A 13,140-nucleotide genomic window follows, 5' to 3' on the forward strand; every position below is an offset into this window, starting at 1 on the left:
CCAGAGGGAGGGTGGGAAGGAAGGGTCACAAAGATATTGGAGACACTGCAGAGGGCTTAACCACTCTCAGCCCTCCAAACAAATTTGGATCCACCGCCAGGCGTCTTGCTTGCTCCCAGTCTTCAAAGAAAAGCTCATTCTCTTAGTAATTTTGCTGTGCCTCATAAGGATCAAAGTCAGGCAGCATCCCCTTGAAGCCACAGTACCACCCGTGACAGTTTCCTCAACTCCCAGTAATTTTGAGGAAGCAAAAGTTGAAAAATAGTATTTTTGAAAAGGGGACAAATACGCTGGAAGTGGCGCAAGAAGGATGAGCGAGCCGTGCCTATCGGAGATCATGAAGGAGAGCCAGAGTGAAGTCTTTAAGCTCTTCTTTATTCTGGGGTTTCTGAATGTCTGAGATAACAGAGATGAAATATGATTTGCTAATGTTGGCATGATGGCACATCGCCCCATGGGTTGCAAACAACAGGCAAGGAAACATCTATGGCTTAAGGGGAAAAGAAAGTCACACACAGAGGCCTTTGCATTGTTCACTGAGGTCAGTGCTTTTTGCTGTCGTCGGCCCAGGAGGAGGGTTCGGTACCTGCCAATGGCAGATAACAACAGCCAGCATGGTGTCATCCTACTGAGGCTGTTTTGTTTATTTCATCAACACAGCAATCTGCCCCCCTTCCCTTGCAGGAGTAGCCTGAGACACTTTGATTAGACTCGGCTGTGCAGAGGCAAAGAGGGAAAATGGAGTGGGACCTCGAACTTATTCAAAGCATCCACCAGGTGCGTGAACTAGGTTCATAGCAGTTAAACATGTTGCTATGGCTAGCGATTTGCAGATCCACGGGGAAACGCCAGGATCATCTAGCCTGACCTGCATGATGCCAAGAAATCCATGAAGTGACTCTCAAATCAATCCTATTACTCACAATTAGGCTTACATTTAAATAGAAACGTTCAGTCCCAGTTTATTGATTTCCCTTACTTGGCAGGTTGCTGAAACTGTTAATCATTTCCATGGTATACAATTTTTATTTATTTATTTATTGCATTTGTATACCGCCCCATAGCCAAAGCTTTTATAACAAGATCCAAGTTCCATACTCTGAATCTATCCTTCCTTGTTTATTTATAAATAGTCATGCAAAATCCTTAATGGCCTCTGGGGGAAACTAAAGAGGAGAAACCTGAGTTGTACAGTCCGCAAGTCCATGGAATTTGGGTGACTCAGGAAAAGCTGGTCTGCTGCAGCGTCTGCAGGTCAAAATCATAGATATTTGAATCCATCTGATTGTATTGTAGAGTTCTCTAACATCCATAGCCTCAAGTCATAAATAGGCACCATTCCACGCAGTGAGAGCCAGTGTGCAGCACATTTTTAGGCAGTAATCTGACAGTAAATAGTTTTGTGGTCTGCACAGGCTCTGGAATGGTGCTGGGAATGGAATCTCCTGCACCAAAACATTCCCTTCTTTTTGACAGCAGAACAGTAGCTCATGAGATCTCCTCCTGCTTCCTGCCCCACTGCTGAGGAAACAGTGGAAACAGAGTCCAGGCCTGAGTATTGTAAGTCTCTTCCATTTTCCCTATTAATGGCAGCCATTTCCTAGGGTGACCATATGGAAAGGAGGACAGGGCTCCTGGATCTTTAACAGTTGCATAGAAAAGGGCATTTCAGCAGGTGTCATTTGTATATATGGAGAACCTGGTGAAATTCCCTCTTCATCACAACAGTTAAAGTGCAGGAGCTATACTAGAGCAACCAGATTTAAAAGCGGGCAGGGCACCTGCAGCTTTAACTATTGTGATGAAGAGGAAATTTCACTAGGTTCTCCATATATACAAATGACACCTGCTGAAATTCAGCAGATACAGGAGCCCTGTCCTCCTTTTCATATGGTCACCCTACATTTCTCCCTACCGAGGTTAGCAAACTGATTGCTTGAGAAGTTTGGTATGACTGGATACTGTGGTTTTGCATGTCATGAATAGTAAGCTCTATATATCCTTGCCTCAAATCTCAGAAGCATTCAGACCTCCATTTTTGGCAAGGTGTTATCATCATTATTTTGAATGGCAACTTCTTCCTGCTGGATCAGTGACACCCTTCCATTGCTGGCTTTAGTCTCCCCCAACCTCGTGCCCTCCACGTGTGCAACTCCCACCATCCCCAGCCAGTAGAGCCAATGGTTGCTCAGGCTGGGGATGATGATAGTCTAAACGTGGCCAGAGGGCACCAGGTTGCTGCTTTAATTGGTGCCCTGAAAATCCCAAATTATCAGTGATGGCAGTCTGCTGAAATGGATGTTTGTAACTTGCTAATGTGGAACATGCACTGGATGACTGCATCTAACCCCTACAGCACATGTGGGGGAAATCGCATTTCCCTACCGTCGCTTTGCCTCCTGCTGCTGTCCCACATGGGGAAGAAATGCTGTTCTTCACATGGGGAAGAAAGAGGAAGCAACCAATGATCACATGGCAGGTGTTTTTTTTTTATCATGCTGCTTCTCCTCCACACAGCAGGAAATGGCAGCAAGTTTCATCACAGCCAAAAGAATTAGATTTTCTGGGTATTTTTTGTGATGGAAAAATGAACAGGAGTGAGAGGTGCATGGGAGGTGGACGGTGTCACGAAAAGGACCCACGAAAAGCCGTAAGTGGCTAGTCACGAGCATGTGATAAAATGCTTGTCTCATGATGCTCTAAGAAAACACCAGGCAGGGGCAGGCCAGCACCCAGGACATCTAGACTAATGGTGGGGGGATAGAGGTGGATCTAAAGCCTAATTGCTATATCATAACTGAGTTCCAAGCAGCCCAGCTGGTGCCCATTCTAAGCACCAGATTGTAAAGCTGAGTAGCCCTCTTTGACGCACTGGTGCTACCACGCTGGGCTAAGGCTCAGGAGCAGCCATATCAAGGGACAGGTCAAGGTGGAACATGCAAACCTCGGATGCTAAGGGGCTGATCTGTCTTCTCTTGGAACAATAACTTCTGCTGCTCACTTCATGTCCGCTGACAGCCTTGCTGTCTGGAAATGCAGAAAAGCACCGTGGTTGCCCTCTGGCTTCTTGTGCTTGTGATCTGGTGATGTTAATAATATCTTGATGGGAGCTGAGCTACTCCTGTGGGAATCAGGGCTCAGAGCTAGCGATTTGGAGTTGTCAGCGAGGTGACCTTGGGGGCCAGAGACGTTGCCTGCCTTCTAAGGAGAAAACGGGCATCTGTGGGCATTTCTCAGGCATGCTGAAACAACAAAATCCACATGCTTTGGGGTTTTGGTTTAAGGAAATGGGAGCTGGAAATAGGAAAGCCTAACCCAAGTGGAAGGGATTGTCCTCTGTTCTTGCTACGGGCAGCGGAAGCTCAAGGCCATCGTTGCTCCTAATATATCCTTAGTCAGACAACTAATGCTTGGTGCATGTGCACTGAACTATATACAGTGGAGAGAGAGAGAGAAAGTCTGGTGTCTATCCTATCACTGGATTAGTTGCGAGACCAGCCGCTTTTTATAGGCTTAAATAAATGCTACATATTTTCTGAAGTTCACCCACCTGTTTGTAAAATTGAGATTTTTTAAAATTAGCATTATTATAACAATTGATGTGCAACATTACAGGCAATGTGCATGTACTTAATTATGAGCTTGGAGAAATATGAAGGCAGACTAAAAAGCACGGGTTTGAGAAGGTTAAGAAGAAAGAGCACAAAGTGGAGATATGATATTTATATGATGTTACCAAAGATATTGAGAAGGTAGATCAGAAACCATGCTTCACCCTGCCTCGTAATACAAAAACAAGGATATACTGATTTAATTAAAATAAACAAATTCCAAACTCATGCAAGAAGATTATTTCCTCCCCCATGAATACTCTGGCAATATGACTGGGGTAAAGAACTCAGCGAGGCTCACGTAGAATTTTGATACAGGGACACTGAGGTTAACCAGAATTAAATAAATCAAGCTTACTCAGTTTTGAACGGTGATTCTGAATCTCTTACTTCAGGGCTGTAACAAATCCTTAATCACCAGGAATAGAATGATGGACCTCAATGGAAAAGTTAATTTCACACCTGCTCTTCACAGGAATCTTATCCCTTCTCTGGATGGGTGGGCAGGCCCATACATTGCAAGTATTCCTCATTATCAAGCATGGCTCCACCGTTCAGGACTGCAGGGGAAGAGGTGATGGGTATCAGGTGATTCCAGTGAAAAGCCAGCTAATTTTTTTTAAAGCTTAAAATTTGGAAGCCAGATTGCTTTAGCAGCATTTGTTACAACCATTTTGTATATTTTAATAATTCATAATAACAGCAACACTACCCAACATGGGAAAATGACTTCTGAAGCAAAGACATTTGTGCTTTTGGCATGTGCTAACCAAGCATTGCATAAATTCAGGCTTTTAAAACAAAATGCAGAGGAGCCAGTGCAGTGTAGTGGCTAGAGTGTTGGACTGGGAGTTGGGAGATCTGGGTTCTAGTCCCCACTCGGCCATGGAAATCCACTGGGTGACTTTGGGCTGGTCGCAGACTCTCAGCCCAACCCATCTCACAGGGTTGTTGTGAAGATAAAATGGGGAGGAGGAGGATTATGTACACCACCTTGGGTTCCTTGGAGGAAAAAAGGTGGGATATAAATGCAATAATAAATAAATAAATAAATAAGTCAAGCACAGTGGATAGCAAGCGTCGCCTATCCACAAACAGCTGCTGCTGGGGGAGTTCATATTAAGGCAGCAAAGTTTATGGTGATAAGGTGTGCAGTGGGAGCAGATGTGACCACTGGTGCAACCTCCTTCCACACAGTGTTCATAATAGCAATGGCAGAAGTAGTGGGAGAAAAAAAATGTTGCTTTTTGAGCCCTAGGGAAATGCAATCACTCTGTAATGCAGCGGTTCTCAACCTGTGGGTCGGGACCCCTTTGGGGGTCGAACGACCCTTTCACAGGGGTCGCCTAAGACCATCGGAAAACACATATTTCTGATGGTCTTAGGAAACTGTATTGACTGAACTATGTCATGTATTATTATTATTATTATTATTATTATTATTATTATTTATTTATATAGCACCAACAATGTACTTGGTGCTGTACAAAATATACAAATAAAACAGTGATACCCTGCCTAGAGGCTTACAATCTAAAATCACATTAAAACATATGAAGGGGGGAAGGGGTTCCCCAGCACACATTCTTACTGCCTCGAATACTGGAGGTAGATGTATCATCTTTTGTATTATTAAAGCTATTGTTATGTATTATTTTCATTAGCAAACCATCCCATGACAATGGATCATGTAGAGAAGAACGAAAATAATTTTATGGTTGGGGGTCACCACAACATGAGGAACTGTATTAAAGGGTCGCGGCATTAGGAAGGTTGAGAACCACTGCTGTAATAGGAGCGCATTCTTCAGGAAGGACCCCTGGATCCTGTGTAGCCACGGCGCATTTACCACCCCAAATGCTCCCCTCCTTCCTTCAATAGGCCATAGCTTCCAACTGATTTATTCTGACTTACTTATTAAGGCAGTTGGCTATGCTGCTGGGGGATGATGGGAGTTGTACTCCAACATGCCTGGAGGACAATGGTTTGGGGAAGGCTGCTGGAAGATACAGCAACGTGACCGATGGGCCTCCTCTGTGTTCCCTTCCACTTTTCCCTTCCCCCCCTCCACCCTCCCTATTTCTCCATCCCCCACAAGCCCTGTCCCTGCCTTGTTTTTCCTCCTTCCTTAACAGACATGTCTATTGTGCCATAAGAGGCCACACTGGGTTACACATTGCCATTCGGCGTGTGTCTCACCTCTTTGTCTTCTTCACAAATGAGACTCTGGTTGAGTCTCAGCTCTCGAACTCACTCAGGTGTAAAGTTATAACAACAGACTTTAGCAGCGCTCAGAGTGCTTGCCCTTTGATCCTTGAAAGAAGTAAAAGGAATGTCAAGTTGCCTGGATAAAAAAGAAGGTGTCTCACCGGAGAAAGCAGAATGGCAGGTTGTGGGATGAGCCCAGTGCTGCGGTAGAACAGCTATCAGGGTTGGGCAGGGGGAATTGCCAGCCCTTCCCGATTTTTCACAGTGACTTTCAGTTGTTTCTCCCTCCAACTATCTCCCTTTGCTCTAAGTAAACTTAAGAAAAGAGATTTTTTTTATAGGCAATGAAGTTCAGCAATAAATCCATTTACTGCCAGCCAGGTCAGGACTCTGAGTCTGTTAATGTGGGTTTCTCTCAATATTACTGGGTGCTCACCGGATGACCTTGGACCAGTCACTACTTCTAAGGCTAACCTACCTCACCTGGTCGTTGTGAGGGTAAAACTGGGGCTGGGGAACATGTACACAATTTTTAGATCTGGGAGGAAAGGTGGAACATAAAAGTAATAAAACGAAATAAATTTAAATACACACACACAGATTTGAAAAAGAAGTGGTTTTTTTAATGTGTTCTAAGCAGTTCAAAGTAAACCTTCTTAGCATGTAAAATGACCAGCTTTGCATTACATGGTTTCCTGCCGTGTGTGCACATTCAAATATACGTGCACTAGAGACAAGAGGCAGCTCATTATGCCACTTGGAGATTACAGACACCTTTGCACACTTACTTACTTGTTGGGCCTTAGTTCCAAGTAAGCCTGCCTAGGGATTGTGCTGCAAATCTTGAAGACTGCTTAAGTAGCTGTTGCTGCTGTGAGCGGTGCAAATATAAGTTTAGCGTCTGGGCACTCCCACCCTTCCAAAACGTAACAGGCACGGCTGGCTCTGGGTTTTTATTAGGGTGACCATATTTTGGAAACCAAAAAGGAGGACAAAATGGCCGCCCTCAGGAGGTGTGGCCACCCCAACATGCCCACCCCCAAGGCGGTGCCAACTCAACATGTCCGGCCCCCAAGGGGGCGTGGCCTCGGTCACATTTATTTATTTATTACATTTTTATACTGCCCAACAGCCGAAGCTCTCTGGGCGGTTCACAAAAACTAAATGATAGCAACCAATGAGTAGCAAAGGCACACAACTACTATAATAATATACTAAATACTAAAAAAGGAACTTACACTTATATAAAACCATTTCTTTATTTTTTATAACATAATAAACAAACACAACAGTCATAGTACTAGGGTGACCATATTTGGGAAACCAAAAAAGAGGACACCTAGTGTGTGTGTGGGGAAGCAGCTTTCTGAGTCCTGCAGAAAGTATGTTATTCCCCCGCCACCTTAAAGAACCCGATTGGAGTGGAGGAGGGGAAAGGATTTCATTCTGCACCACCACCATCCACTCCAATTGGGGCCTTTTCTATAATGTCCACGAATGACCCACTTTCCCCTTTAAGACCTCAATTGGAGCTCGGGGTGGGGGAATGATGTGCCTCAAGAAAGCATGTCATTCCCTCCTGCCATGCTAATGGCAGCCTTAAAGGGGAAGGTGTGTCATTCCAGGACATTATTGAAAATTATAGAAAATCCCCTGACACCATGGAAAGAACAAAAACCAGGACAAATCCGGGGAAATCCTGACAGTTGGTCACCCTATTTTTATGGACCCTTGGACAACAAAAGTATCCTTGGGTCCCCTTTGACCTATAAGGTACACTTTACTGTGTAGTGGCCAGAATACTAAATTATGCCTGGGGAAACCCAGATTCAAATCCCCACTAAGCCATGAAACTCATGAGGTGACCTTGAGCCAGTCACCCTACCTAACAGGGTTGCTGTGAGGATAATATTTGAAGAAAGGGAGGGCGTGGGAGGGAGGTGCAGGTGCCTCCTCTCTCTCTGTCTCTTTCTCTCTCTTTTCCAAGAATTCCATACATTAAAGTATCACTCCTCATGGACCCCCTCAAAAGTGGGTTGTGTCTCGCTGCACTTTGCATAAAGTGAGAGGTGTTAAAGTGCAATCAATCTAAAGAGAGTGTATAGTTCTCTTAACTTCCACTTTCTAAATGCCTCATCATCACTCAGTCAGCAAAGCCTTAGTCCATTGTTGCCAATGACAAAAGAATGGTGCTCTCGGATTGGCTGCAATGCATGCTGGGAGTTTTTCTCTCTTCACACTAGGGCTGTGCACATAATGGCTGATTCTACACAAAATGGTTGCCATGCTTCAGAATTCTGAATCTGAATCTTGGGCAGCCCTAATCTAGACCAATTTCAGTTGGGCTTCAGGCTTGGTTTTGGAATGGAAACTGCCTAGTACACCATGTGAGATAATATTTGCCAAGAGAGGGAGAAGGGAGGCACAAGGCTGTTGATTCTCTTGGACTTTTCAGTAGCTTTCAACCATGGTCTTTTTCTGGATATATTATCTGGGCTGTGTTTGAAGGTACTGTGTTACAGTGGTTCTACTCCTACATGGATGGCTGATTCCCGAAGGTAGTGCTGGGGAATTACTGCCCTGTCCCAAGGCAATTATACCATGGGGTACCAGAAAGCTCTGATATACCCCCCCCCCATGCTGTTCAATATCTACATGAAACATCTGGGGGAGGATATCTGGAGGTGTGGACTGAGGTGTCATCACTATGCAGATGACACCAAGCTCTATCTCCTTTTCATCAAATCCAGATGGGCAGTGGCTGTTCTGAATCAGTGCCTGGCCACAGTAATGGACTGGATAAGGGCCAATAAACTGAAAATCAATCCAGACAAGATAGGTACTGTTAGCGGGTGGTTCTTCTACCTGGATTAATGATATTCAACCTGTTCTGGAGGGGGTTGCACTCCCCATAAAAGATCAGGTTTGTAGTTTCGGGGTGCTCTTGGATCCAGCATTGCCACTAGAGGCACAAGGAGCATGGAGCACCTTTTATCAGCTTGATCTGATATACCAAATATATCTTTAGCTGGACAGAGATAGCCTAGCTACAGTTATCCATGCTCTGAACTGGAGTACTACAATGCATTATACGTGGGGCTGCCTTTGAAAATGGTCCAGAAACTTCAGCTGGTTCAAAATAGGGCAGTGAGATTGTTAACAGGGACTGGCCAATGTGATAATATTATGCCAGTGCTTTATGATCTGCACTAGTCGTCAGCCTGTTTGCCGGCACAATTCAAAGTGCTGGTATTAACCTATAAAGCCTTAAACCGCTTGAGGCACCTGAAGGATTGTCTTCTGCCATATATGACTGCCCAGAGTTCCTCCTTTGGGTGCTCCTGCTGAAAGAGATAAGGCAAGTATCTACTAAGAAGAGGGCCCTTTCAATGGTAGCACCCTGGTGGTGGAATGCCTCCCCTTCCCTAGGGATGCTTGCCTGGTGCTTATGTTGTGGTCTTTTCAGCACCGGGTGAAGATTTTTCTATTTCCCCAGGAGTTTTAGTCTTTCAGTTCTAAAACATTGTGTTAGTGCATTTTTAGATCTTTGCACTGCTGCTGGCTTTTATGCTGGTTTTATTTTAGTTGTATTCTGTTTTAAACATTAAGGTCTTCATATTATGTTTTATTATGTTGCTGCATTTTAAGGTATTAAGGTTTTTTTTTTTTATGAAACACCCAGAGAGTTTTGGCTAGAAATGTAATGAATAAATAAAATTATTATATCATTTGTTTTGTTTTGCTTTAACCTTTATTTTGTGAACCACCCAGAGAATTTTTGAACCACCCAGTTACTATTGAACAGTACAGAAGTTCAGCAAATAAATAAAATTTGGAGAATACACCGGGACAAAAAGAAGCCAGGGGAATTTTCTTTCTGCTGCTCCTTCTCATCTGTCGGGATGAGTGGCTTGGCTAGTGTGAGTTTCTTTGGGGAATTTATTTGTACTAATGCTGCCTCTGAAAGGAAGAGAATCTTTCTTTCCTTTTGTCTTGCTGTTATAATTTGAATGCATTTCCAAGCAGAATACCACAATTCCTTGCTGAGCTTTAGTGCTGCCATAATTACAAAGTCAAATGCAATCATTAAAAAGCAACATTTATTCGACACCATCTTAGATTGCTTTTCCTCCCCCCCCCACTCCTGAACCAACCCCAACTGGAATGAAATGCAGCATATAATATACAAAGGTGAATGCCAAGGGAAACGCCTGGCTTCCATTGTTGTCTTGCACACAAGGACTACCTCCCCGCCTCCCCCCCCCAATGAATTGAATATCCCCCCCTACATGTAGGGCCACTCCTGGGCTACTAAGAGGACGAGGTGAGAAGCTGATTGGGGAGCTCTCCACAGGAGCGCAAAAGCAAAGTTTTAAACCGTTAGCTCGACCACCTTCTGTCTTCTGACTAGTCTTATTACCTGCGCATGTAGACAAAGGCAATACTAAAAATGATCTCAAAATGACTTCATTCACTTTCATTATGGCTGGCAGGCGCCGAGGGGCCGACAGACAAGGAGCAGGGCATCAGTCTATGAACTTGAGAAGACAGAGCTTGCTTTAAAAATCAAAGAGCTATAAAAGAAGGGGAGTGGAAGCACAGGGGAAGAAGAGACCGAAAGCAGAGGGAAGAGGGAAGGAAAGCACAGCGGCTGCGTGTGAAGAAGTGCGAGACTGGAAAACAGAGGGAGACCAATTTATTTTAAAGACATGATTGTGTCCAAGCAACTTTTTATCAGATGTCTTAAAGACATTTACCTGATAGACTTAGATAAATTGTTCATTGAATGGTTTTAATGGACACGTGCACACTGATAGATTGGATTCTTGTGCAAATAGAGAACTACAGCAAATATACCTGTCAGAGAGCAGTGTCTGTGGCACCTGCGGATCCACACCCATGGGCAGAGCTATGAGCACAGAGGAGGAGATCGAATAAAAGAAGTCGAACAGGGAGAAAAGAGGGCGGGCTGGAGGGCAGGGAGAGGAGAGCCCCTGGCATGCAACATACCTAGGGGGCCTCTGCTCCCCTCCCCACCATGGAAAGGTTAAGTTAGCTACACAGGCTCAGAGGCCTGTAACATTCTCAGTGGAGGAACAGAGGGACCAGCCAGAATGGCATAGGATAGGCAGAGGGCTCAGATCAAGCCCTATATGGAGACTTGAGAATTCTAGAGAGGCTTTTGGAGTGTCAGGACCATTCATAAATCTTCTATCACGCTGACATAGTTATAGTAGCTTTCATATTAGCCCACCTTACTTCATGTGAGATCTGAACTGGAACACTTTATTTATTTTTAAAAAGTGCACCTGTGAGAAGGAGGGTTGACAGGTACACATGGGCCACAGAAAAGAGATTTGGAGACTTACCCTGATGTTGTCTTGCCAACGATGGGCTTTCTGAAACTTTTCTGCTGCATCGGCCAGCCGCTGAAAGCAAAAGAGGAGAGAGAGGGTGAGTCCATAAACAGGGTGGACTGCAGTAACGAATGGGGACTAATTTCAGCCTGGCTCTATCCCATGTGAAACTCGTGACATCATTTCCTGCAGCATATGAGGTTGCAAAGCATTTTCAGCATTTCTATTAAGGCAGCACTGCTATGAAAAGATATTAATTAGAAGTTGATGGTTTCCCACGACCATTTTCTATATGCAAATCTCATCTTGTTTAATTAAATACATGCTCAAACTGGTTAAAAAAAATTATTGCGCTTTGATGGTTTTATGGGCTGTATTTACTTCTCTTTGTAAAAGTGGTTGGCTTCCACTGGCATATGCGGGTGAAAGTAGATTCCAGAACCTGCCCCTAGTCCTAACACTGGAATCACGAATGGGGTGTCATCTTGTCAATCATAGCCACAACTGTAGACACTTTATTTCTTCCACGAAAAGGAATAGCTCTGACTAGATTCTACAGGAGACTGTAAAGTGGCTGTAGTGACCCCAAAGTTGAGTGGGGGGGGGCAGATTTTAACCATATCCTAACATTGTCCTTCACTGTAGTTCTGTAAACATCTTCCCCAAATGTCAAGTGTCATTTCATTCTATGGGAGAAATTGTTTTATTCTATGGGAAAGAGTGTGTACTAGTTAAGCCAGATTTGTGTGCTTTTTCCGCAATTGCTGCTTTCAAAGTGGTTAACAATAATTTCAAGTACATGGACAATAGTCACCCTATTCGGGCATTACTTCCACAGCTGCTGCCAGCCCCCAATGTCCACATGCTGAGCATGGATGTTTAAAGCCTACATGTGTAGACGTCCCCTCTTCAGGCATTCATGCTTAGCAGACACTGTGGGGGCAGGGCTAGTGCTAGTCAGCAAAGCCCTACATCCCCATTCACATGTTATATCTACATATGAGTAAGAAACACTTGAATAGGGCAAGTATCACTCCTAGAAGTGTACTAGAACTGGGAACCCTCCCCAAGAGAAGAAAGCAAACTGTATTGGAAGCTCATCCAAGAAGTACACCACTGAACAGACACCCGTTGGCCTAATCTTAGCATGCACATTTCCCTCCAAACTGGACGACTGCGACAGCTATTGTTGCAGTGCCATCAACCAACATTAGTCCAGGCTAAGTAGGGGGCAGGAAGGTCTTTAGGGCCTGTGGTTCACCAGCCAGTCATAACCCATGGCCAGAGGGAAGTCCTACGGCTCCTTAGTTTACTGTGAGGCCTGGTGGAGCACATCCACACATACCATGTGGGGATGGAGTGACATTCCTGCCAGCCCGAAAGTTCAAAGTGATTTTGCAGGATTTACAGCGTAAAAGACTAAAGAGCAGATTTTATTGCTTAGCAGGAAGTTATAGGGTTCCCATGTCGTTAGAACCAAGCCAGCATGCTGAGTTATTGGTGAAAATAGAAGTTTTCATTGACGCAGGATCACTCATCATACTAATTGGGTGGTTACGGGATTTAACGGAGTGGTGATTGTTGTCCAAGCCCTATTTACTTTTCCTTCCCTTTGACAGATGATTCTTACACTGTCAGTTCAATCTCCGAGGAAAGCCGGTATGCGCACGCTCAACATCCGTCCAGTCGCAATGCACCAGCAGTTCCTGGGAAGCTGCTGAAGGGGTGGGGGTGGGGGTGGGGGGTGAGGAATCAGGTAAGGCATCTGAACAAGCTCTTCCTTTAATTACAGGCTGCAGCCAGAACCTCCAGGCTGAGATAGCATTTAAAGACAGCCTGACAAGATCTAATCAAGCGGGATGTTAAATGCAGATGCAAGATGCCAGCTTCTTTGCTTAAAATGTATGAGATTTCAAAGGGGGCAAAAGAAAGGGGGGGATATCCAAAGTGATTTTGTAGAGTTT

At 44.5% G+C, this 13,140-nt stretch overlaps 1 protein-coding gene across 2 annotated transcripts in view; it reads right to left on the reverse strand.

Annotated features, from left to right (window-relative positions):
• CACNA2D2 (calcium voltage-gated channel auxiliary subunit alpha2delta 2) overlaps nucleotides 1-13,140 on the reverse strand; it is a 639,662-nt gene that overhangs the window by 274,304 nt on the left and 352,218 nt on the right. For both annotated transcript variants that reach the window (XM_063121105.1, XM_063121104.1), the window contains exon 4: nucleotides 11,189-11,248. In XM_063121105.1, coding sequence (XP_062977175.1) covers nucleotides 11,189-11,248 — 60 coding nt within the window. The remainder of the gene's footprint in view (nucleotides 1-11,188; nucleotides 11,249-13,140) is intronic.

Source organism: Elgaria multicarinata, chromosome 3 (assembly GCF_023053635.1).
Source record: "Elgaria multicarinata webbii isolate HBS135686 ecotype San Diego chromosome 3, rElgMul1.1.pri, whole genome shotgun sequence".
Classification (NCBI taxonomy): domain Eukaryota; kingdom Metazoa; phylum Chordata; class Lepidosauria; order Squamata; family Anguidae; genus Elgaria; species Elgaria multicarinata.